Here is a 27254-nt window from a genome sequence, read left to right as displayed (position 1 = left end):
CAAAAAAGCTCAACATTACTGGATGTTTTGTGTTTTTTTTACCCAGCAATCTTTGACCTCTTTGTTCCTTCCATCACGATTCCCATTATATAACCCATCTGTAAAATGTACGTGTGGTTTGATCAGTACCTGACAGTGAAAAATGTACTCGGGGGTGGCCTTCTTAAATTTGATGTTCCACACCAGGGCAACACCGTCCGGTTCATGAGGAGCATCTTCATTGTTGTTATAGGAAGCAACCAACAACTCTGGATACTGAGAGAGTGAAAGAAAGAAGGAAAGAGAGGGAGGGGGATATCTGTTAAAACATTATCAACTCACTGCTCACCCTCTCTCTTCAAATACTAAGAAACAGGAAATAAGCTTAGCTGAGTTTCTTTCAAAATGTGGGAAAGAGTTTAACAGTTAAATACCAAGGTAACAAAGAAAGAGCTGCAGGCTTTACCTGAGGAGACCAGTCAAGACAGGTGATAACGCGGTGTTTCGACCAGTGTTCATCATAGAAGAGTCGACTGCAAGAGAGACTGGAGCCACTGCCTGAGTCTCTGGAGGCAGACAGCAGAGATAAGGGTCAAATGTCACTTTCACATGGGTTTTGTTCTAGTCACAACAAGCATTTTCTTTTTCACATGAAATCCGTTTACTCTAATTGAGAAGTTGTATGCTGTGTTCTTCATCTGAAAACAGGCTCTGTCAAGCAACAATTAGACCTGACTGAGGGAGTATGAGTGTGTGTATACAGCAGCATATTTTGAAAAATAATTCAATTCCAAAACTTTTTGTGGGCATTTCTTTGTGTTCTCAGTCATACTCCAACCTGTTTGCATTGTGTGAACTCATCTGACAATGGTTTGAATTAAACAGACTTATGTTAAAAGGTTGTACACTACAATTTTAAGCTTAGAAATCTGCTGATCTGATTTTCTCTTTTTTTATTTGCCAGAATTATAAGACCCAGGATAACATGTACCCAATCAGACTGGATGTGTTATATCAGACCTGTGATATTACTGAAAGACAAATGACCGGTTAAATAATGACTGACCACAGTAGCGGTAGCATCACTGCAGATTTTGCTTGTCTGTTAAATCAGTTATTGGATCGTTTCGTCTAGACCAGAAGAGAAAAACTGATAGTTAACCACAACAGATTATATACAATGCAATTGTATATGACTACTTTGTGTGTCAGACGTGTGTATTAACAATAATGACCAAAAGGAGTGAAATGGTGTGCCGTGCAGTATTTGGGGAAAAAAAGTATGTCACTGAAAGAAGAAAGCACTTGGTCCATGGCATCTTTTAGTCATAATCTCTGTTTGACCACAGGCTTGATGCTCCTCTGTGGCTGTGGCGGTCAAAGTTGAAGTGAGTCAGTAAAAACAGCATGCTCCTATATAGAGCAACAGCTTTGCACTTATGACTCCAACCACCACTTGGATAACCTCCATTTGGAGCAAATCCTTCAGACAATGCTGTTTAGGTTGTGGTAGTTGTCAGTGCACATGAGTTTTAACCCCCCGAGAGTGTGACATCAGGAGGAAGACATTTATTCTGGAGAACAAAAGAGCTTCCAGGCCCCTGGAGTGAAACAGTGGGCATGAGTCAGACTTAACACATTTCTTAGTTAGAGGCATGTAAGTAAACACTCACATGTGCTTCCACATCCAAACACATACTCTCTCCTCCTTGCTCACCCCTCTTTGTCCTCCAGGTCACGGCCGCTGTAGTCAAAGAAGATGTCACCGTCTTCAGCCAGAGCACGCTCCATCACTCGGATGCTGCAGTCGAAGAAGCTCTGAAATTCCGAGGAGTGAAGGATCTGCTGTCTCTCCTCCTCTGTCAGCTCCCTCAGCACTGAAAATGAGCCTAGTAGACAGAATATGGACATAGCACATGAGCATGTGAGGGAGACACTGTGTCTAGTGTAGTAACTTGAGTCTAAGAACGTAAATAAGATTTTTGAACTCTGTGAGAGCCTAATTTAAATATAGTGATTTAAACTGCTAGAATCAACCCCAGTAAGTTCAAGAGTAATGCTAAATGTCAGGTCCATTAAAGGACACAGAAGTCTTCAAAACCCTACTTTTACATTAGCTTGTTACACACTGAAATAAGCAGGTATACAGGATTTGGTTCGTCTGCAATGTGGTGTTTTTTCGTCCATGCATCACAGTGTGCGAACTGTGACGTCCCAATTGACGAAAAAAACAACAACAATACCACCATGGACCTTATTGACAATATAGTACGGTGGGTCTAGAGCCTTCAGCCACTCTGCTCCACACCTCCGGAACTCTGACTCACTTTCCACCTTCAAATCCCGTCTAAATACACACATCTGTTTAAACTTGCACACTCACTTTGATTGGTTTTATGCACTTATTTGTTTCAAACTCCCCTGTATGGCATGATTTCATGTATTATGAACTTGGTTTACTGAAGTGCTTGTTGTTGTTGTTTTTTTAACTCTGCATATAAAGTGAGTAACAAGTAAGGTTCGTCATAAAGCTAATAGCTATATTAAGAAAATATATGCACTCTGAATAACTGCAAAAACACTGTGGTTCCGAATTGACTTCGCTTTGACTAAGAGAGGGAGAGAGAGACAGAAACTGAACCATATTTGTGTACAGCACTTTGGTAAGTTATGTGTTGTTTATCATAGCTTTACTTGTCCAGACTGCATCGAGGAAATGTAGGGTGCCAACATAGGCAGATTGGCACAGACATACAGCCAGACAGCTGTTCAGGGAGTAGTTGATTCCTGTTGGTGCAATCCTCAATATCGACAGACCACGTTTGTGAGAGATTAAAATTCATACTGAATGTCCAGCTTTATTTTTTGCAGTAGAATCCACTTCTGAAACTTTCCACGCGCACTTGGTGAAGATAGAGATTAGTTGACCTCAAACTTTAACCTCTTAAGCATGTGACTTGTGGACTCAAACGCTGACACAGTACTCTCATGTTTATGACATAGATGTATTGCGTATCATGTGCACCTGATGTCAGATTAACATTAACTTTATCTCTATAAAACCCTGAATTACATATGGACATAATAAACTACAAACATTTCTAATTAAAACCCAACTTCATAAACGAGACAAAAACAAAGCCCTCTGAGCGGCCCGACTTCCTTTGAACGTAATGGCTGCACAGCACGGTGTCCGGGTTTTGAAGTCACTGTCCCCGCGCACACATGCGATTTTCCCGCACACAGAACTGCACAGACACACGTATATCGACCTTTACTCTGCCTCTTAACTTTGATCCCCCTCCATCCCTTTGTAATTCTTACGAGTTGTCAGAAAAGACCCAGTGAATCAAGTGGCAGAGATCAAAGGCCAGACCTTCTAATAGGCCAGGATGGATGGAGAGAAGACGGATGACTGTGGGTTTATGAGTGAGTGCATGAGTGTGTGTGTATATATACATACACATATATGTCTGTGTGTGTGTGTGTGTGTGTTTGCGTTTGACTCAGACTTGACTAAGCCATGGGTGTGTTTGTGCGGCTAAATATGAATATTTCTATCATAATTTATTGTGTTTTGTCTCACCCAAGAACTATTTACTACTCTCTCTCTCTCTCTGCCTCCCTCTCTGTCTCTGTCTCTCTCTCTCTCACACACACACACTCACTCTTTTTGTCTTTTCCTCTCTTCTTTGAAGTGTGGTCATGGGCAAGACGAATGACAGGTTTTTAATCAGCGCTGACCCTCACATGCCATGGTGCTGATAAGTTGCATCCGTCTTAACCTCCAGGCTAACCCATCTCCACGCCTCCGTCTGATACACCCACAAACTCACACACATACGAGTCACCGTGTTTCATGACATGTGAGAGGTCAAGTGAAAACGACTAAAGAATGGCGCCGTGTTCTGCTTCATATAATGAATTGATTTATGAGTAGGAAATATTATTGTGTTGTCGTTATTGTTGTTAATTTTCCTTTGTTTGGTCTTCATGCACAAAAAAAATGCAACATTGTTTGTATGCTGTGTCCCTGTGAAAACGGACGATGTCAAGCAATACTATCAGACCTGACTGAGGGTGCGTTTGTGTGTATAAAGTGGCAGGACAGGGGTGGGTGGGGGCAAGTAGCATTAAACGACTGGGTTTCCTGAGCAGTAGAAAATTTTCATGGGCACTTCTTTATATTTTCAGCCATACTCCACTTGCTGACTGTCTTGTCATAAAAATAAATAAATAAACACCACGGTACTGAGGACCACAGAGAGTGTTGTGTGGAGCTAATGTAATGGACATTTGTTTATATTTAAAAGTTATGCACTATTTTTACGGTGAAGCTGTTATCAGTAGCTGACACTACAGTTTTCACATTTCTGTCATCCGTCTGTTGTACCTTCTTTGTTTTCTTTGTTGTCGTCTTCATCCTGCGGCTCTGATTCGGGGCCTGGCTTTGGCTCCATCATCTCTTCATCTTCCTCCTCCTCCTCTACTGAGTAAGAAAAAAAAAAAACGACAAAGCACGAATGTTAATCAACAGCTGTTCCAGTTTTTCTTGACCTCCTGCTGTTTCCCCCCCCCACCACCCCACCAAAATAATCACTCCCAGACATGCACTGATGCACCTGACTAACGAAGATTCGGTCTGGCAAGTGGGATTCATTTTCAAACGCACACAAATTTGCAAAGCATAAATACACAGGCACAAATACAGCAAATCCATCGCTGTTGTTAATGTACATCAAATACACATATTGTCTTTGGGATCGAGACATCACAGGAAACAAGCCTGTTGCTATTTCTACACTGTAGCTAATGCGTGCCTTCACGTGGTCCCCATGTGTGGAGATACTGCGCTCAGCATGCACGCAAATAGCTCCCACACAAAGACACACACAGTCAGACGGAAAAGTCAGAGTTGTGTGCGCTCTCCGATTTCTCTCACCTCTGACCCCGAGCAAAGAGATCCAGTGATGTGTGTGTAGTCGGGGATTCCCTTTGGATTCCCTCCAATCAGTCTCTGCAATTACACCCGACTCTGCAGGATTTATTGAAGGTGTGTACTTGGGGGGTTCAAGTACGAAGGGTTACTGTCAACATAGGCACCTGCTTGTCGGCTACTGCTCCCCAGCAACCCTCAGGGTGTGTGTTGGTAACCCTCACCAACCTCTCCTCCTCTTTTTTTGCCGCTCCCTCTAAAACAGATGCTGAGAGTCAGGGGCCTCTGTGAAGGCCTCTTAACACCCTGACACTGTGACCAGACACCTGCAGTCTGCCAACACGCATGCTACACACACACACACAGACACACACACAATCTGTCTTTCTTTTCCTCCCAAACACACACACACACACACACACACACAAAGCCCTCACCCACAGTGCCAGGGGTGGTGAGGGGTTAACTGGTGCAGGGTCAAGCTGACAACAGTCGTTCAGTCCAGTGAGAGGAAGTGACTACATCACACCCTATAGACGTGTCATGTCTCACACACACAAGCACACACGTCAGGGTGTGTTTAACTCAGTTGGAGTATGGCCTGGAGCACAGCAAAAACCACTCTCTCAAGTGCTGCTCTTGCACCGGATGAACTGTCCATTAATCGCTTGGACTCGCCTAAGCTCTTCATGAACTCACTGCTGCTCTTTAAAAGCAACAAATATGATTGTAATTGGTGAAACGCTTCAGTGATTTTAATACTGCCCTTATTTTACAACGTTATTTTAGGTTTCCCGGTACCTCAATCTCTCACCCTGTCCTTGTATTTTTCTTTTGTTTTCCACGTCCAAGTGAGCCTTTTTTGATATATGACTTTAATTTTCATATTGTGTGTGTATAATAAATGACTAAGCTAAATCAAACACATGGCGGTGAGGCTCCGTCCAAGTAAGCGGTTAACAGCCAAGTGGAGTGATCCAAACACCAGTGACCCAACCAAGAGACCAGAGAGGACCAGACAGGCAGACAGCCAGACTAGCTCCATGTCTGAGCTGCCAAAACAGACAGAAATGCTGGAATACCCTCCTCTGGAGCCACTTTTTTTTCTCTCTCCTCTCTCCCTGTGTGTCTCACTCTCTCCATACTTGTTCATAAAGTTTTATCTGTATCAGATATTGTTTTTTTTTGTCATCTATCAATCATTCTTCCCTTCAAAAAAAAATGGTAAATGAGTTGCAAATGCTTCAAGATGTGCAAAAGCAAATGCTAACCAACACAGGGCAACACACATTACAAACAACTTCTATTCATCTCTTTTCTACTTTCTTGACCTTACGTGACCAGTCCAGTGGTTGGAATGTGTGGTGATGAGGATGGGAGGAGCATGAGCAGAGGAGAGACCACATTGAGGAGCGGTCAAACTGTCAAACCCCGGGACCACAGGGCTATGGAGCAAGGCAGCATGATTCATGGCCTATGGGTTACCTCACTAAAGGGGAGACGGTCCAATTCCCGTATGAAGATACTGCTGATGTTGCTGCCAGTGGCCATGCATCAAGTTGTTCTGTCACAGTCATGCACCAAAAATATCCCAGCAATTTCATTTGAACGGAAATGTGCGGAAATATGGTTCTGTATGTGCTCAGAGTAAAGCACAAACCACTGTACACTGCAGTGAGCGATACTGCAAAATGTAAAACTTTATGTAAAATGTACATGCAAACACACTCAGAGGCACAGGGGGGTTTCTTGTCGAGTTGCAAAAAGAAGCAGGGAAGGAAATTCAAAAGGGACAATCTTCCATAGTGTGAGAGTGTGTGACCCTGTAGATACACTACAGTATCCGCTCACTTTCCTGTTTCCACCTCATTCCAGTCACAGGAAGCTTTCTCTTTCCACCTGCTGCTTAATACCGCTTCTCACGGCAGGACAACAGGTTAACTGGTATCATCCCCCTCGCCACAGACAGGAGTCCACCTTGATGAAACTCCACTTGAGGGCTGCCTTTTTGGCCTGCTACACACCCGGGGTAATGATATCCTTGGTCGCCCGGGGGCCATCGCATCTGACTGCCTCAATCTTCCCCTGGCTGCTGCATCATGCTGCCCATGCCCAGGCAATTCCAAGCATCCTAGCAGGTATGTGTCCCCTCATTCGCAGGGTGGAGAAACAAACACAGAAACACACACGCTCACAACATCTCACACACACAACAAATGATAAACAGGACTGAATACAAGTGTATATGATAGTTATGTTTTAGCCCAAATTGAAGTATATAGTGGAATAATTCGGAAAACCGAAATGTTGGCTTGCGTGTTCAGCTTCTTAAAAGTGAATATTTTCTTTGCGCCGTGCAACAAACAAATCATTAAAACTGAGTCACTTTGATTAGTGGACAAAACAAGACATTTGAGAACATCATCTTTTTCAGGTTTGAAAAACGTGGATCTTTTTTTTAACATTTTCTGACATTTAATGGACCAAAGGATTACTAGATCAAGCCATTATGAAAATCATTTTGTGTGTGACTTTACCTCTGATGACAGAGTTGATCCTAAATGGCATCTGTGTAGCACTCGTGCAGCCCATAGCGGCACACTCCCACATCCATGTTTAACAATCAGCACTTCCTCCCGTGGTCCTGCATTATGTCAAACCTGCTGAATCCCATGCGATCGAAACATTTATTACATTCATCTGTTTCATTTCCGTAGACTGTGCAGCAAATATTCATCATCTTTTCGTGCTCTTTGGCAGAGTTCAATCTCGCAGTTTTGTGAGCAATGGTTTTCTTTCTCGGTTTTCTTTCTTTTTCTGTCTGGACCGCGTGCACAGAGGCTGACTTTATGAAACGTCCTTCACACTGTCTGATCAGGCTTAAAGACGCCAATTTTCATTTCATTTTCAATCATTGAGCTAACTCTGGTTAGCTTGGTTCTTGTATCTCCAATCCTTTGCTGGAAATGTGCTTTTGTGCTCTGATCTTCTGACACTACTCTTACAGATTGTCCTGAAACCAAAGATTCCCTAGATAAGGAAAAGACCCAACATACTGACTTTACTTCCACAGAGAAACCAACAAATATTCCCATTATTGAGTTTGAAACAAGTTAATCTTGATCATCCTTTAGTAAAACCTTACTAAAGCATTTATAAAGATAATTTGCTGATTTGCTGACAGTCAAAAACACAATTTGTCGACAGTTTTATGATCTGAAATGTGGAACACAGTAAACTGCATTCAACACAAAATTCATGCCGTTAGACATAAAGTAATTCCACTATGCTGTTTAATAATAAACAGTAAAACCGTTATTTCTTAAGAATATAAGAAGAAATTGCAGTGTAACCATACGATAGAAAACAAACATTGAAGACTACCTTTGTCTTCACCTACACAGACCTTCTCAGACAGGAAGGTGTTAGCAGTAATTACACTGCATCTGTCCACTCTGTTGAGGGTAATTAACGCTCTATTATCATGTTTTCTGCTCATGAGCCTCCCGTTAACGAGCGCAAGTGTCGTTATCGTGTTTACGGTGTAACAGGAGAGTGAAATAGTTGAGAGTGAGAGAAACGGGCTGATCTGTTTGTGGAATAAAGCAAACAATCTTAATGAAGGCTGATGCACTGCTGAGAGTTTCATTATCTTAAACATCTTGTATTATTTCACAGTAGGCAGCTACTGTCATGCATGTGGAGAGAAGAGTTTTAAAGACACCGACAGCTTATAAAAGACGTACGCGCTCCCCTTTTGCTTCTCGGACATAAAGCACGGTGGGTGTCATGACAATAATGTGTTGCCATGTGCTCTGTTTGGTAAGGATCAAAGCATTAGCAAAACTTTCATAATGAAAGCAATCCACGGCGAATGCTAGTGGGCTGACATGTGTTAGTGCAAGCCTGGAGAGATTGGCGTAGTTATCAAAGAGCTGAGGATGAGTGTGTGTCGAGGCGAGGGTGAGACCGGGTCCCAAGTCTGTCATTGACGATACATCAGAAGAGCAGAGCTGCAGAAGTAAGGTGACGAATAAACTGAGTCAAAACACAATCAAAGCTCAACAATAACCATAATTCTTGATACATTGCTATTGTATTAATCACAAAGACAATGAAGAACATTCCGCACAGCGGAGAGACGATGAAAACAACGCGCAGGACGCAACAGATTGAGCAGGATACTATTGGGGGGATCCCACATACTGGGAATAACCCTACAACATCATTTATTGGCACGCATAAAACACACACACACACACACACACACACACACACACAAGTGCATATAAACGCAGAGTTCGCAGGGGTTCTGGGACACTGGCTGTTGAGCAGACCACAACACAAGCACTATGCAGAGGAGTAGGAGGAGGTCGACAAGACTTGAAAGGCTTCTCTAATGTGGCCCTGGCACGACAAAGCACACACGCACACTTCACCAAGAATTTCTTTTGCGAGCAAAAGACACAACACACACATACGTCATTTCACCACTGAGTGTGTTAAAAATTACTTTAGGCACCGGGGGAGTTCTCTAACTTTTATTCAACCCACATCCAGTAGTGTAATCCTTGTTATCCAATTATACATACATATGTATATATATATATATATATATATATGTGTGTGTGTATACATATATATATTTATATTTCTTTTTTAATATGATATAAGCACAATGATTGACAGGTAAGGACAGGTAAATGACGTAGGTCAGAAATGACACAATAGTAAAATAACGCCTACGGGAAATTCTGTCTTGTCACACAGTGCGTTGTTTTTGGCACAGGTTGTTCACAACTGTACTGTACGATATAAAAACATAGAAAAAATGCTGTCATCTCCAAATCAAGCAAAAGATGCAGGGAATTCAGAGTTTTAACACAGAGATCAACATAATCACTGCTACAAGTTCTCCATTCACACATTTTTGACAATTCCACATATTCCTCTTTTATATCTACAGATACATGTGTACATGTCTACGTGAACTGTCCGGACACACAAACGCAGCTCTTTAGGTTTTGTTAATACTCGACTCAAACCCAAACCGGACGGAAAATTGATGGTTTGGAGGCAGATGTGCACTAAAGTGTGACATAGCTTTTTCAGAGGGGGAGAACGCAGCCCCCAACCTGCTCAGGAATCTTACTGACATGTAAACGCTCCAGATTGATAGGATAGATAGATAGATGGATGGATGTGCGTGTGGAGGAAAGTGCCAGAGCTGGCACAAACTCATTACAAACCACTTGTATTCCAGCGGTCCATTCAACAGCCAGTGAAATGTTGTGTAATTGCTTGTAAAATTTAATATTTTCCCCAGTAGAGGTTTTATTTAAGCAGAGAGCAAAGTGAAAATACATAAAAGTCACACACCGATAATCCCACTAAACGTGTTACTTCATGCTGGAGCCGTAAAATTCATATTATTGGGATATAATTTTCCTTAAAGATGCGGTAGATATCAATATATCTCAAGCACGGCGAGCAGTAGAAGACATCATTGTTTGAAAGATGATGATCAATATTAATTCACTTTTCATCATAGCGACATTTTCAGCCAAATCGCAGAGTCCTACTTTTACTTAGTGTCTGTTAATTTTATTCATTTATTTCCCCTTTCCATTTGATTTAATATAAAATAGTATTAAAAATTCATCATGGTTCATCAAGTCATGATTGCCACAGTGGGGGTACAAGCGCTCACCACATACACACACATTAGCAGTGGGACCTGATGTGAGGGTAAAAACCACAGGATGATTTAGATTCATTCATCTCTTCGCCACACGTCCGCACACTGATCAAACATTGTGTATATGTTTGTGTACACCCAAGCCGGTCCACACCTCACGCAGACACACATGCCCTCACATAATCAGCTGTCATTAAATGCAGCCATTCAGACCTCTGGGGGTCTGTGGCAAACCTCGCTCTGTGCTGTGGGTGCAGCGAGAGTACCTTCTCTCTTCATATCTGTGTGTGTCTCTCTCTCTCTCTCTCTCACAGTCTGTAAGTGTGTGTGCCTCTCCCACCCCCCACCCCCCTCTCTTCGAGCCATGCCACCCAGGCTTGGCCCTGACCCAGACCCACATCTTTAAACTGAGCCATCATACCATGCCATGCCATGCTGCGCCTGGCCGCAAAGGCCCTGATTAAAACCCATGACTTCGAAGTTTCCAAACTGTCAAAAAGCCAGTCAGAGGGAGACGTCGATAGAAGGGGAAGAGAGACCGAAAGAAAGTCTTACATAAACTCACCACTGTAGCATCGACTCACTTTTCAACGCACCGTCTGAGCAGGAATTTTTTATTTTTTTTTGTCTGTGTGTGTATGAGTGGGCTCAGATGTTGACTGAATGACGATGGTGTTTCATTTTGTTTTAACGAGGCACCGATGGGACAAACAGTTTTTATAGGCCGACTACATGTTGATGCTTGGGGTTGAATCCTTCTGGATTGTGCTAAAATAGAGAACTGTAACCATAGCATCTCAGCAGCACTTAAAAATAAATACCAACAACATTTTCTTAGGGAAAATTAACTCAAGATTTTCATGGGTCTAAGAAATCCCTACATTTTAATGTTCAGAATGGAAATTTGCTCATCAAATTAAGACTTTTGAACACATGTTTGATATTCTATAAAAACGATGACATCATTAATCTCATTTGGTACTTATTGCTAATAATACATCTCTGACCATTTTGGTTTGAGAGCCTTTGAAAAGAGGCATCAAATCCAGTCCAAGTTATATGTGCCAAGAGTGCTCCCTGCTGGTGAGCTGCATAAAAGCAGGCCACACTCCTGCCAAACAGAAACCCCAAAGAATGGTTATCAAATTACACTTCAATCAACTGTCATGTTATAAACTGTGATGATTTTGAAATGTTTGGTCTGGATCTATTGCCACTAGAGCAGAGTCAGTTGATTTTAAGGTTTCCTGAATGTCTGCCGTGACAGAGAGAAGCACAGCTAGGACAGACCTCTGCTGTGCTGCCTTGTTATTGCACAGGGTTTACTTTGACTTTGACAAATAATGTGAGAGGTTTTGTCAGCCGATTACCTGCATAAAACAATCTCAAGTAAAAGCAAACAAACTAGCGTTGAAACGGTTAATAACTATCAAACTGAAACGGCAACAGTGAAGCAGGGTTTTAAGCTGCAGGCTACCAGTGGCAGTGAACCACTACCCTCTCAAATGAAAACCCCTGGAGAGTCAAAAGGATCTCGGAGTACAAGGGAGACCACCCAGTGAAAGGTTCATGCCCCACTGTTGTTTTACACATGCATTAAAAAAAATGCAACGGGGGGGAGGGGGGTGGTGCACATGTCAAAAAGTCAAGTTCAACAAAACGAGAGTGAAAAGGGAAGAAAAAAAAAAAAGAAGCAAATGTGAAACTATGTATTCCTACTCATCCCAAGCTCTCATCAGATGGCAAATATTATTTTGGATAATGGTCATTTTGCCAAAGAGAGAAAAAAAAAAACCAGAGGGAGGAAGATGACGAGGGGGCCTCATGTACCTTATTATACGGTGGTCATTGGGGAGAATTGCAATCATCTGTGACTCATTTGGAATACCTTACGCACTGCTAGAGACATTATTTTCCCCTAATATCACGGACGTCTCCGCGTTTTTACTGCCACGGCCATTTCAACTGAAACCGCCTTGGGACCTTGCATCAATTTTGGGAGTGAAATAGGAGTGAAGGCTGTGTGCCCTTTTCAGTTCGGAGACAAAACGTCACACTCTGACTCGTTTTATGAGGCAAGAAAGTGATAAGCATAGGGTGATCGTGGCTGTCTGCTAGGAAAAGTTGGCAAGAGATCATAACAGTAACAGCCAAATGTGACATGAAGTACAAATGTTTAAAAATGAACACAGCACATGCACATTTAGCTCAACAGCAACTCTAGTGAAGGTAGTTCAGAAGCTGCTAGCTTCTACAAAGGCAGAATAACTTATCGTTTTCAAATTAAAACGGCTTGTGTATGCCAATAAAAGAAAACAGAAATGTGAGACAATTCATATTTTCATGCTATGTCATGTGGTAATACTTTGTGTTAATTTGAATAAATAACACTGAACATTGAATTGAAGCTTTACTTATTAAGTTTACCACAAATCAAGTTGAAGATCATTTAGATACTTTGCCCAAATCGCTCAGCCCTTCCTTACAGCAGTCACACATGGAACACGACCACTCTCACGTGTCCTTTCAATAGAAGAGATTCATATAGAATAACATGGTTCATTTTGTTTAGGTTTCTTTGGGTACACTCATCTCAAGTATATGAATTTAGCCTTTACGATACAAACACACACACACACACACCTTCAGTCTGTTCAGCCTGTTATACCCGCCTGGCTGGAACAACAACAATGTATGAGACAAGCACTTCCATATGTGGCTACACACACACACACACACACACACACACACACACATATATATATATGCACACACAGACACATACAGAAACATATAAGTACCTAACCATGAAAAACACACACTCATGCAACCACATTCCTCCTCTCAGGACCTTGAAGACTGCCCGCAAACCCCTCAGTCATGTCGGTCTCGTATAGACAGGGAGTGTGTTACATTCACCATTTTATTTCAATGCCTCGTTGCTTCGGCGGATTGTAAAACATGCCAAAGACAGACGCGCGGTAAATTGGCAGAGAGAACTCACAGGACCTCAGCTTCATGAGTTGTGAGTGTTACGAGCCTACAGCCCCACTGCCTGGCGCAGTAATTCTTTCCTTCTTGAGCCACGCTTGTGGGAGAAACCAGACAAAACATCACAACGACGTTTAAGTGTTACAGTAAACAAGACTCACGTTGCACGGGCACAGTTGTATGACGGATCCCAATGAGAAAAAAAACAACTAATTTCGTATTGTGCGAAGCGTGAAGGATCTGTTTGTCTACTGTAGCAATCCGAATTATATTTAAGAAATAGGTTTTCATTGTCATAACAAAACATCAATAACCTATTAAAACTCGTGTCCTAATGTATTTCAGGTGGGTTGCAATAACTTTTGCCCCATTTTCAAAATCATCCTTACTGACTTAAAGGTACGGTGTGTAAGTATACAATCACCTCATTGTGTGAACTGTTGATTTTCACTATCCCAGAATGAACCTCTCATATTTATATCACTGTCATATTGGTCCACCGTGTTTTTACTCGAGCAAAAAAATCATGCTTGAACAAATATCACATGACATGCTATATAATCTAATATATTCAGATATTTCTATGCCCCCTCGTGTACACACATACACTCTCACACGTGAGGACAGATGCTTTTGAAGGATGCGACCACTAACTCTATTAGCTTTTAGCTTCACCAGAGCTACTAGCTCCACCACCTCTGCAGCTGGGTCCACAAATTCATAATCTTAAAGGTTGTGATTGTTTGCTCAGGAGGGCATTCAAGCTTGTCCTCCATTGTCCCCACAAGACAACATAAACATCACTGTTGTCTGCAGTCGTTGAGCAAAGAGGGCATGAATGCTGTGCTCACAGAGCCCTCTGCTGGACAACTTTGTAATGACTTCAGACAGTCTTAAGCGCTAGAAGTCTGTATATTTTGAACTTGAACAAGGTTCAAATTTGAACTTTCTCAGCCAACTGAAACCCTCATTTCAGATACAACGTGACAGTCCTAGTTTTTATAATGGCATGCAATGAATACACTTGAGTTTTGATGCTAACTGAAGGCTACATAGCTTCTCCAGCACACATTTACAGTGTGTAAAAGTTGCATGTTGCAGCGGAATATCCCTGACCTCTGCAACTTTTAAACACTGTAAATCAAGGAGGTTTTATCTACAAGTGCTAATTGGAGACAGTTCTTGACCTGCTGAATCATATTTAATATATTTAGGAGTTTCTAGAGGAAAAAAAAACTAAAGTAAACAGTCTAATTGGACCAATGTGCTGCCAATGGTCAGGATCATTTCAAAAAATCCACAGCCTGGTCTGTTAACAGCTCTATTATGGGATTATGTAGGGTTCAGGTAAGGTGCCTGCATGTGTGGCCACCACGAACTGTGCTCATATGTGTACATTTCCGAGGATGTATGCATGTTTGCTTGTTTATTCCCATGTATGTTAGTCTGCACATTTGTATTTACATTAGTGAATCTGTTGGCTTGTGTGTATGTGTGTGTGTGTGCACTTGAAAGAATGTGTGTCTTTGCAGATCAGTACTTGGAAATGGGTTTTCGCTTGCAATTAGAGGCCATTATGAGTTAACCACATGTCAAAAGAAAGTCTCTTATTGCAGTAAATATACTTAAGTGAATTACTGACTAACTATATACTCGGCCTGTACAGACCCTGAAAACTAATGGGCCAGAAAATACTGCAGGGGGAGAGAGCGTTATGAACATACTTTTGCATATGGACGCACAAACGCACACTTTCTTGACCCTGTGAACTTTTAACCCTAGGAAAAGGGGGTTTCCAAAGATACAACATCGAATTACACACAAAGTTGAATTTATGAAGGCAAACAATTATGTTCGCAGTGTAGTAATTGCTGCAGCAACCCTCAGTGGGCTGATTCTCCTCCATTCACATGTCTCTGTTTCTTCTATTCCTCTGTTTATTCTTGAACGAGCACATATTTCTCCTCACCTTTTATATTTTTTTCTTTCTCCCTTCCCTTTCGTTTCCCTCCAATTCTTGGACTAGCTTTCAAGCGGGGCCTATTATGTGTGTTTTAAGGCTCCACTGAGCGAAACCAATTTACTACAAACTGGGTCAGCCTTGCACTACGCCCACGCCAACCTGCACACATGTACGTGCACAAACACAGGCACAAAATGGCTACAGTCCCCTTGACCTTCACTTTTCCTGCCAGCATCTCAAGGAAGAGCGCACACACATGCACACTCGCAGGAATGGTTATCTTCAAATTGAAATCAGTAAAGGTAAAAGAGTGGGTTTGTCAGAGTGCTGACATTGATCACTGGCCAAGTGGGACTGGCTGGTCCAGAGACAGAATTTGGAGAATAACTGAGAGGGAGACAGAAAGATTGTCCACATTTTAATGAAACTATGTGACATCTCACCCTCTGTTCCACTGTGAAACGCGTTAGAAACTTGGCTCTCTGCAATTTCTGTAAGACCAAATGAGAACGTTTCAATTGCTGTGGTTAAGCAGTGTTCATGAGAGCGGGTTCACATTCTCCATGAAATACTTCAGTGTCTGTGTTCAGCACTGAAATTTTGATGGAACAAAAATAATCCGCAATTTCATTTTTAGCAAAAGTTACAAGTGTAACATGTTTTTAAAGTGCCATTACAGAGTTAGAGCTGACCCACTTGCAATTTTTTCGATACAAAACTTAAAAACTGATGCCTTTAGAGATTCAAGGAGAAAAGGATAGAATATAGAATAGAATATAGAAATGCTTTGTTTAATTACATTTTTCAATTATGTCTTCTTAAATCCATTCCTCTGGTATACATTTAATGAAAATAATACAACACAAGCGTAGTTGCTTTGGCAAATAAGTTGCACACATTCACCTGACGTTAAATCCAATGAATGTACATCATTCTCAAAATTCTCAAAGGGAAATCGTTCTCGTTCTCTAGATGCTGGACAGTGGTCACTATGTGATATATGGGTCTATAATGTCAGTTTCTTACTATTTCTTGCTGGAAGGTGTGTATGTGAAAACTCTAACCAAATGAGAAAAGATACAAAAAAATACGATACATACTAAAGGAGAAATATTTAGTTGCAACAAAAGTGAGGATATGTAAGTTTCTCTATTTTACATACACTAGTTGCAGTTTATAGCCGCTCAGGTAAACGTTATCTAGCAATCCACATTTTTTTGTGTTTACAGATTATATTTAGAAATATGAGAACAGTTAGTTTTCAGATTAAAGTGAACTGACATGCAGTACATGAGGTGAAAGCTCAGTTTAAGATAAAGCATGTATCTGCACAGCTACACAAAAGACAGAGGCATGAAACACCGACCACTAGAGACGCTGTTTGTTTGACCTTAGTGGATTAATCTGAGAAGGTTCTCAGTCATCCAGGTCGTGGTAGTCTTTAAGAGATAAAAATGTGAGAGGTGAAATGTCTTTAAGAACCCAACAGAAGTCCTGTGGCCTTTGTTTTTAGTGGATTAGGTTACTATCACACACCACATTAGACCTTGCTTTGTTTCCTGGCTATGTCCTCAGACAAAGTGTCCATCCCTCTGGACAAGCATGTCCATTCATAACTATTAGCATAGCAGTGAGTAACTGGAGCCAACTGTGACTGGGGCTAATCCGATTGCCGGACACAATGGACGCTCGAGACAGACAGATCAGTAAACAGCCATCGAGAGCACAAACATGCATAGACAGCGAGACGTCACGATGATATGGAGGCGAATTAGTGACGGGAAGGAAAAGCGGGTTTATTAACTGGTTTAAATGAGAGTCACACGCATGCCAGCTCTTATGTACAAGGACAGAAGACACAAAGTCCGATCAACTCGGTCCACTTTGATAAAGCTTGCACACAATACACATACACACACAATGAGGTCTCACACACGCAGTCCGTCACCAGCAGCATGAGCACAGACATGGGAACTGCGAAGGTCAGAAGTTCACGGTGACGAGCAGCCACAAATGAATCCCTGAGTCATCCACAATGATTTGAAGTGATTATGACTGGACTTCACTTATTCTCCCTTTCACACACACCAGAGCTGCACGACATGGTTGTTATTTTTGACAGATAATGCAAATGCTATATTATTCATAACTGGCCCAACGTGTTGATTTTTGCTCCTTAACCGTCATTTCCATGACAAAACATCTCACAATCATTGTGATTTTACGTCTTTTGAAGTGAGTCCACAAACAAAACACAATTTTAAGGCCGCAGAGTTCCATCATGATGCTTTCAAATCTTTCAGATTTTTCAAATACATAGAATCTACCTGTTGAGGAGAATAAGGTATTTTGGAGTGCAGGGGATGCTCCTTAGGACCTGCTATGACTGTGTAGTCTTTTTTTTTTTTGATGCTGCAGACAGGAAGAGGCTGAATAGCTCGGCCCTTGGACGGCCTCTTGACCCAGTGGAGGTGGTGGGAGAGAGCAGGATGATAGCCAAGCTATCAACTATGATGGACAACATCTCACAGCCGTCACAGCTCTGGACAGCCTGAAACATCCTAAATGTCATTTCAAGGGCAATATCCAATGTGCCATATCTCAAGTGAAATCCCGGTTAACACTGTAAATATTAAGCTCATAATGTAATATATTCTGTTTACTTAATCTATATACTGTGTACTGCAGGGTCAACACACAGCGACAGAGTACACACACAAGGGAGAACATGCAAATGCTTTACATTTCTATATTTAAGGTGTTCATAATGCTTGCTTATCGCATTGACTTGTGTTTTGATTTTTTGGTTTATTTAATTTGAGAAAAGAAAAAAAAGACAACTCTAATTTTAACATAAACTCATCGAAACAACCAGAAGGGTCACCACAGAGCTCTACACACCCCTGGGACACACCACCATCATTAAGACAACAGATTTACTGTTCCATCCATTCCTCCAGTGCAGCCAGCTGGGCTTCTCTTCTACTTCAACCAACTCTTTCTTCTCCCGCTGTATAATATATGTTTTAGCATGACACAGAGCACTCATGGCAAGCTACACAGAACAGTTTGGTCCAGGTCAAAGCCTGAGGGCAGAGAGAAGAGTATGGAAAATAAATAATGAGGGATGTTTTTTTGTTTTTTTTAAAGGAAAGGGAATAAATAAAATACAGCTAAAAGACAGCATAAGTAAAATGCAAAAAACACACAAACAAACATGCACAAATTAATTACACTACTTTAAAAGATCAGAATGCTGCGGTTACTTCCGATGGTACCCAGGTGTCCAAACTTACAGAAGGTCAGGTTCTCTAGCTTTTAATTGAGCGTAAATCATTTGACAGCCATTCCTGACTCAACTTAGATTTAGCATTTAACTTCTTTTTTTTTTTGGAGAGTCTTAGAGTTATGAATAACTTAATAACTCAAAAAGATTCGACTGAGATGTCAAGACACAGTCCCAATAATTATGTATGCAACCTGTAGCTCCAACCTGAAAATGAGATGTGTGTGTGTGTGTGTTGTGTGCTGTAGCTGGGGTGAGTAATCAACAACAGGAACTGGCCTGAACAAACACACAGCCAGATGAGAAGGCAGGTGCTGCCACCAGCCTCTGTTCTTCTTTCTCCAGACACATGAGCTTTGTGGTGTCTGTGAAGGGAGGGTCTCCTAAGGCCAAGGTCACCTCCCTGAAGACCACCACAGGTCTACTCTGGCTTCCAGATGTTCTCCTTCTCTCTCTCACTCACACACACACACAGAGGTAGAGAAACCTCCCAAACACGCTATCAAAGGGTGAAAAATAACATAAAGCAACATATAATACTGGTACATGCACACATGTGTGTGTATGTGTGTACAAATTGATCATAACACACTTTATCGGTTTAACTGTTTGTGTTTATCTCTTTACCAAACTGCCTGGTTTAGTATGTAACAGTATCTAACATCGTGGAGTGATCATGTGGAATCAAAACTCCCTACCAGAGTCTTTGGTGTCTCCATCTGTGCACAAAGGAAAATTTTGATTCTTTACAATACTGACCACCATCTCAGGAGACAACGGCACATATTTAGCTTGTGTTCCTGCTTTTTTTTTATATAGTATAATTTCATAGTTCTTCTATTATTGTATCTGCTTGTACGTGTGTGTTTTTTTTTATGTAAGCCCCCATAGGTTTCTACCGAATCCTTACTCGTACTTTTCAACTTGATTGTATATTTATTTTTCGTGTGTTTTTCTGTGGTTGAAATAAATACAATTAAAAAATACATATTTTGTTCATGTGTATCTATTGATGTGGTGCTCCGTGTTCACCTTACTGACAGCTTCTGTGCAAAGATGTGTGTGCAAGTGAACCCGATTCTGAGTGTACGTGCACTTGTTGAATAAATGATCTATTCCTGGGTCTGTCAAGGAAATGGGGGGAGTTGAGGCGGGTCTTTTGGATGCTGATCAGGAGAGACGTGTGTGTGTGTGTGTGAGTACATGGTGGATACTGGTGGAGGAGGGCGGTGGAATCCACACACCAGACCATCTATTATAATGACAGGAAGCAGGAAGTACCACCCCTTCGCAGTCACATGGCTGCCAGCTGTCTTGGCAAGCAGAAATGTTTGTGTGTGTGCGTGTGTGTGCATGTGTGTGTATGTGTGTGTTAAATCTATATACTGTAAATGCATACGCTATGTAGTGCCTGACAGTTTGGACATGTGTAGGTGGAGAATCATTGCTTTTTACACCTGAAATGTAACATCGCAAAAGCTTAAACTTCAATATAATAACAAGTGCATTGGTTGTTTTTCCACACCTCGTAGAAAAATACTCATATCTGTGACAATTCAATATTAAACCACCATCACTGTGCAGAGCACCGACCACATGTGTTTTGTAACTGCTGCTCAGCACATGTCAGCACATTCACATTCAGAGACTCAAACAAGCGCACTTTCACATGCATCACTAAATGTATAAATGTTATAGTCTTAAAGTCCGTCTGCAATACATAAAAGCTGGAAGAATGACACCCACTGTTACCTCCATCAATGTGGTATAATATAAATATTAAAGAAGAAACTAAAGAGGAAGAGAGAGGAAATAAATAGGAAGTGCTGTACTAGGATACTATGACCTGCCAAAAATACTGTGAAAACACTTGGCCACATAAACAAAAAATATATGTCCAGAAGCGTCCTCATAATTAACTGGATTCCCCACCCCCCAGGCACAAGCTATACATATATATATATATGTGCATGTGTGTGTATTATATATGTGTGGACACACAAATATACAGTGATTCTCCATCAGTCAACAGAAAATCCTTTTGGTGGACTTTCATCTGTCAGCTGTTTCCACTTATGAGCAGGAGTCAAAAGCAAGATGTTCTGTGATGGGAGACACAAAAACTGACAGGCAGACACTTGTCAGTTGCTCTCTCGCTCGCTCGCTCTCTCTCACTCTCTCAGATCTTTAAATCATTCCAGGGTTACAGGCCCTGAAATGCAGCAAAACCAAAGGAGTATCAAATTTGATCCCACAACCCTGACAATCATTACAACGTGAAACTGCCTGTTGCCTCTCGCAACCTTTGGTGCCCCTTGTCACAAGAATATTTTTTTGAAAGTCACTCATGGACACACACACACACAAATATTCACCTTCAGACAGGTGGGCAGCAAGCGGCGTCTGTGTCTCTTTGCTGTAAGACACCACCTCTTTGGGAAGGAAGTCTACCTGTGTGATCTTGGAGGCCCCCAGCTTCTGCATCCTCCGCCTGAGCAACAGAAACAAGATGTTATCATTAATATGATTATACTGTGCTCAAGCCAAACCATACATTCCCATTTGTCCAAATTTACATTGTTAAAGTAATGTGTCAATTAGTTGCAAACTAATTATCAGACGACTATTATTTTCACACTTACATTTAACCTTAAAATAATTTATTATCAGAATCAAATTTCTCTTGATTTGCCATGCAATTCCATAATCAAGTATTTCTGTGTCTTTTTTTTGTTTTGTCAGGTAGTGAACAAGAGGAGGAAGATGTACCCGAGCTCTGAATCAGCCTGCAGCTGCAGCACAGAAGGGTCTGTGTCCCACTGCAGCGTCCTGATGTCACCAACAGGGGGAGGGCAATAGAGGACATGCGTGTTTACAAATGGATACAGTGTAACAAACACACAGACATCAACATCAGTGAGACATGTAACTACGACACACTTTTCTATAAGCATGCACGCACACACACACACACACACACACACACACACACACACACACACACACACAGATTAACATGGAAATTGCCTATGGCACTGTCTATAGGAATATGGATAGAGCTATACATCAGGGAGACATTTCATTACATTTTAGAATACATTCATTTCCTCACCTAAAGATCCATGCTCATCTCTAGTGATAGATGTAAATGTCTACTGCCAGAGATGTATGTCAATTAAAAACGTGTCCAATTATGGACTAAACATAATGTTTCACTGTTGTGTGGGATAAAGTCAAAACGGATTCATGTCAGTGGAAAGCCGTGTGATGATACGACGGCTTTTAAATACAGAAGTGCGACAGAAATATTCCTCATTGAAGTCATTTTTTGATGTATGTGCTAAATTCTATTTAAATGACATAACACATGACTATGATGGGAAATACACTCAGTACCATGATTTACACTTCACTCTCACATCACACCATACAACATCACACCCTGGACAACATCATAATCAGCATATGGAAATCAAAATAAATGCATATACATATATAGACTATCTCACACATGACACTATACTCGCCATTCATGATCAATGAGTCTGACAAACAATGAGCTCATTAATTGCATTTACATTGTTGGGAGGTAGGAACTGTTCACACAGGGGATTTAAGCAAAACAACTGAAACCTAAAGGATTTTAACTGGCAAGCTGGTTCCAAACAGTCAAAATTAAATAATATAATGTATTAAATTGCACAATTATTAGTTTTCATTTTTTAAATGTTCTTATTGTGTTCTATTGCACGTTACTGACCGTTCTTATAAACTTGAACGGGATTGTTTTGTTGAGCTGTGCATGTCTGCATGGTCCTATGTCTTTGTTTATGGTGTTTCTTTGATTTTTTGATTCTTTTTTTACCCCGACAAATTTCCCATTGAGGAACAGCAAAGCTCTGAACTGATTGGAACTACTATACTTTTTGGCAATGTGTGTTTGGGCCGCTGAACACACCCATTAGTCCATCAGCTTGTGCCACACAGTGGCAGGTAAGAGTGGCAAGGCATTTCTTTAGCCTGAAGGAAAAGAGTCCGTTTTACAGTAACAGTGATGACACTTAAAGCAGGAGATTGCCAACTGTGTGAAGGCTGGAATCGCCTCAGTGGCTCTACCTAATGTGAACAGCAAGCTTTCGAGCTGGAATCACACGTACTGTATGACAGCATAGTTTCAGGCAGGAAGATCACAAAAGGAGCGTGGAGGAATGAAAATAAGAGGGGCTCAGCAATATTTTGATCTTACACGTCACGACTGGTAAGACCACTGACGGCTGACTGCCTGTATTCACATGAAGTTAGCTCCGGCTAGAGAAAAGTAAGAGGGAGGGGGTGTTTCCTGGGTTTGACGTGAAAATGCTTACCTTGTGCTTTGTGCTTGGGACTTGTTTTTAGACAAACCTGACCTAAGAAGGGATACACACACACATACACAGCCACAAATGGAGAAGCTCAAAATGGCATGCCATCATACAGGGTGGATTTGAGGGAATATCTATACCTTTTAAGTATTTTGAGTAACAAAGTTGGTTTAAGCTAGGAGAATAACAAATAAGTCTTACATAAGGAAATTTATTCGTCTGTTTTATCCCCAATTCCACCCCTGGCCAAACCAGAACAACACATCACTAATGATCCCTGAAGGCGTTGCTGACATATTGACTGTTAACCATTCAAAAGCAAATGGAACACACTTGATGACCACTACTTTCTTGCTAACAAATGGTTTATGTGTTGGTCTGGTGTGCTATGAGTTGGTGTTGCAAGCACTGTGAATGGAACCTGCAAAACAGTCGCAACAAAAGTGGCGCTTTGTCACTCAAATAAGCCGCATTGTAGTTTTCTGCAAATACATCGTTCTTGCCAAACATATACCAACGACTGTTTGCTGAACGTGTACAGATTTGGAGCTCACTTGTAAGTTTATGCTGCATTTTGCATTTCTCTGTATTTTTGTCCAAATATCAACTTTGCAAAACATGTCTGCAGGATTTTTTTTCCTCAAAATTTTAAATTGAATTTCTCTAGACTAGATATATGAGAAGCCATACGCTACACAGTGGTCATCAAAACACCAGATGCAGTGATAAATGGCAGATACAAGGCACCACCACTTCACCACTAATGTCAAACTCATCCTTACCTAAACCTGTCATCCAAATAGTGTTAAAAAAAGAGACAGAATACATGTCAAAAATGTCAATTTGATGAGTTTTCAGGTAGCATATGTTTGTTTACTGGCATGTGCGAGTGAGCAAGGCACTTAAGTGCACAGCATTCCAAGTTTTTCATCTTGTTTACATGTACAAATTAATATATTTTCTCATGTAAAAATGTAAGATGTGACTGTGGCATGCCACTAATTACTTTTTCTTCTCAAAGTTGCCAAAGAAAGATGAAACTTGTTCACCAAGAGAGACATTTGGCATTGTGAACTTTCAGCCTACCTGCCTGCCGGGCCACCATCGGCTGAGTCCTGGCTCCCCGCCTCACTGGGCGTGCTCACTGATTTGGAGGGGGACACAGGGGTCGGGACTAAATAATGAAAGTAACATGAATCTAACATTAAAGGCTGCAAAAAATGGACTGCAGAAAAGAATTGAATGAGAAGCAAAAAAGAAAAATGAGTGATTGACAAATATAATAAATGTTTAAATAAATAGAGAGAGGGAGGGAAGGGCATCAAATGTATTGTTGGTTTTGTCTTAAATATTCATTTGTACTTAGCTGTATTAAAATAACCTAAATGAATAACAGGCACAGCAGTGACCCAGTTCTGCATCAACATTAATCCTGAGGGTGCTGTTACAGTTTGACACCACTAGAGAACAGTGCTGAACCATTTTTTTAATCTTTATCAAAACTCAAAGCAGAGTGAAAATAATAGACATGTTCAAATACACCAGAGCAAGTTATAAGACCCTCATGGAACAGAAACATGATAGAGGGTTGTAATAAAAAAAGGATGCATATAAGTATTTATGAAAAATAATCCGTGCAGACCAGCCATAACAAATATAATCAAGTTAGTTTTTTGAGAAAAGATAAATAAATTAATTAAATGAAAAAAGTTGGGCTATATTATGCAGAGCCATGGCAATACAGATGATAAATAAGGATAGATTTCACCAAGTTACACATGTAGTCTGTGCATCTTGCATATGATTACAAAGTACAGTATGACTTTTCAAATAATTTTGGCTGTAATTAGAGCCCATCTCAATAGGTTTTACCATAGATGTTTTAAGATATTACTAAATATTTTTGCATAATATTGACAAGAAAATGTTTGATTTATTGTTAGAGTACCAACCAAGAGGAGGCTCCGGTGATATACCAATACTCTGAAGGAGGGCCTCAGTCTCCCGGCGCTTTCTGTCCAGGTCTGAATCCTCTGGAGTCACCTCAGCCTTCTGCTGGCTCTCTGTCTGCACATGACACAGAGACAAATGTCAGTGTCTGCATCATAAATTAAACAACAAGGGTGAGTCTCACCTCAACCATCATGAAGCTGAAGAACAAGTGAAAACATGCGTGTGCGCATGCACGGTGCGAGAAAAAATTCCAACACCAACCTTCTTCACACGTATGAAATTTTGTACGCACGCATGGTCACACACAATCTCAGCCACAATCCGTGTCATGGCCTGACAAGAAGCAATCAAACGCACAAACAATACACAGTAGAGAATGATACAGTATGAGTGTCAGTAGTGGGATTCTACTCACTTTTTTCCTTACCTCTTTCTTCTTCCTCTCCTCCTCCTTTCTCTTTTTTTCCTCCCTGATTTGGGCGAGGCGCTGCTTCTTGCGCTCAAGCTCCGCTTTTAGGTCACTTTTGTCCGACATGGCGTCCTACGAGGCTTCAAGCGAGAGGATCAGACAGATGTGAGCTACGTTTGGCACAGACACATTATGCTAAGGTTTCATTTTCACATGATGCAGAAATGATGGCGTATCATTTCATCCAGGGAGACTCAGTTGTTCCTCCAGGAAGAACACTGGGTGTGGCAGATATACAGAACATGAATAATCCTGCATGCTCACAAACCAATTAAGATTTGATAATGGGAAGAATGATGATCTTACCTGCTTTTCTTTAATAAAATGTGACAACCTTTCTTGTCCTATCTGTTAAAAAATATGGTTTAAGTGTGTATGCAGTGTATGTGAGCAAATGGGGGTTAAAATAGTGTCATGTTACCACTGAGCATGTTAATGTTGCTGTAAATATCTACTGATTGGTGTCCAATGTGTGCAAATTATGTTTTTTTTTTTTGTTGATTTATTCATTATTAGTGTATGTGTCTCCCTCCGAACCTGGAAGACTGACGATTTGGGTTTGGGCTGTTTTTGTAACTGTAACTGTGTGGCTTGATTATGACGCAAACGAGCCAGTGTAATATAATTAAAATAGACTTGATTTTGGCAGAAGGGCTGACAAATATTCCAATAGGGACATTAAAGTATATCTTTCTCACACTCGAGTGAAAATGTACCAGAGGATCTATCCCAGTGTATGTGGGCTATATTTAGGAAGATACTTCTTGTTGTCGGTCTCTTATTGTAAGTGTTTTTGATCACGATGAGCAATAATATTGTATACTGACCCATCACTGCTGTTAATACACTGTGATGACAATTTACGGAAATGGTTCAAAAGATGATCAGTTGCATTGTCACCATCCAGTTAAAGTGTTCTTAAACTGGAGATCTTGCATCAGACTGAATAACTGTGAGTTTCTAGAGGAAGGTGGGTTGCCTAACAGAGTGCAGTTCTCTGTGACTTGCTTAATATCAGAACGGTGTCATATTTATAAGATATATCACACTAATAGCATGCCTTTTCCCCTAGTAGATTTGGGAACAGACCTTTCATCTTACATGATAAAAACTCAGTACAGAAAAACCAAATATCCGAACAGGAACGCAAAACAAACCACCAACTTAATGTTAGCATGTTGCAGCTAATGTTGGATAATCACAAGTGTGACAACGTGCATTTACAGCCATGTAGTTTAGGCCTTGCCATAAATGATACGGTGTTATATGTGGATATTGCATCACAATTGGGCCTATAATGTGGTGCGAATGTCTCACTCGTACCTTGTCCACTCGTACAGATAATGATGTGTCACCCGGGAAAGATGCTGTCTCACTGCTGCTCCCCGGGGGAAGAAATTACCACATCCTCTCCTTAAATCACAGTGAAGCGAGGCCTCGGGCTCTCAGGTGACACCGAACACCTCGTCTCGACCTTTCCGCGAGGCTACTGATGATGACAGTGGTTAAAATAGAGCATTTGAGCGGCCATTGACCTAAATAGTACAGAAAACAGGTGCACCGCACGCCGATACATCACTAGGAGGAACAGGATGATGTTGGGCGAGAAGGAGGAGAC

The 27254-nt window shown here is 41.1% G+C and overlaps 1 protein-coding gene across 7 annotated transcripts; it reads right to left on the bottom strand.

Moving 5' to 3' along the window:
• Nucleotides 1–27254, bottom strand: LOC122786569 (cytoplasmic dynein 1 intermediate chain 1). 7 transcript variants are annotated; one of them, XM_044052961.1, is made up of 11 exons: nucleotides 26960–27254; nucleotides 25583–25716; nucleotides 25167–25281; nucleotides 24301–24388; nucleotides 23218–23259; nucleotides 21623–21682; nucleotides 21229–21344; nucleotides 4373–4465; nucleotides 1697–1868; nucleotides 446–545; nucleotides 1–255 (listed from the first exon to the last, which is right to left on the bottom strand). In XM_044052961.1, exons 2-11 carry the CDS (start codon nucleotides 25700–25702, stop codon nucleotides 16–18), a joined length of 1146 nt encoding a protein of 381 aa, XP_043908896.1. In that variant the 5' UTR covers nucleotides 25703–25716; nucleotides 26960–27254; the 3' UTR covers nucleotides 1–15. The 7 variants fall into 7 exon arrangements, with proteins under 7 accessions (XP_043908896.1, XP_043908895.1, XP_043908897.1 ...); XM_044052960.1 differs by having other exon boundaries at nucleotides 4373–4468; nucleotides 26960–27253; XM_044052962.1 differs by having other exon boundaries at nucleotides 4373–4468; nucleotides 25595–25716; nucleotides 26960–27253.

The sequence above is a fragment of the Solea senegalensis genome, linkage group LG20, assembly GCF_019176455.1.
Source record: "Solea senegalensis isolate Sse05_10M linkage group LG20, IFAPA_SoseM_1, whole genome shotgun sequence".
NCBI classification, from domain to species: Eukaryota; Metazoa; Chordata; class Actinopteri; order Pleuronectiformes; family Soleidae; genus Solea; species Solea senegalensis.
The sequence above is the reverse complement of the archived record's forward strand: the minus strand, read 5'-3'. Positions and strand labels throughout refer to the sequence as shown.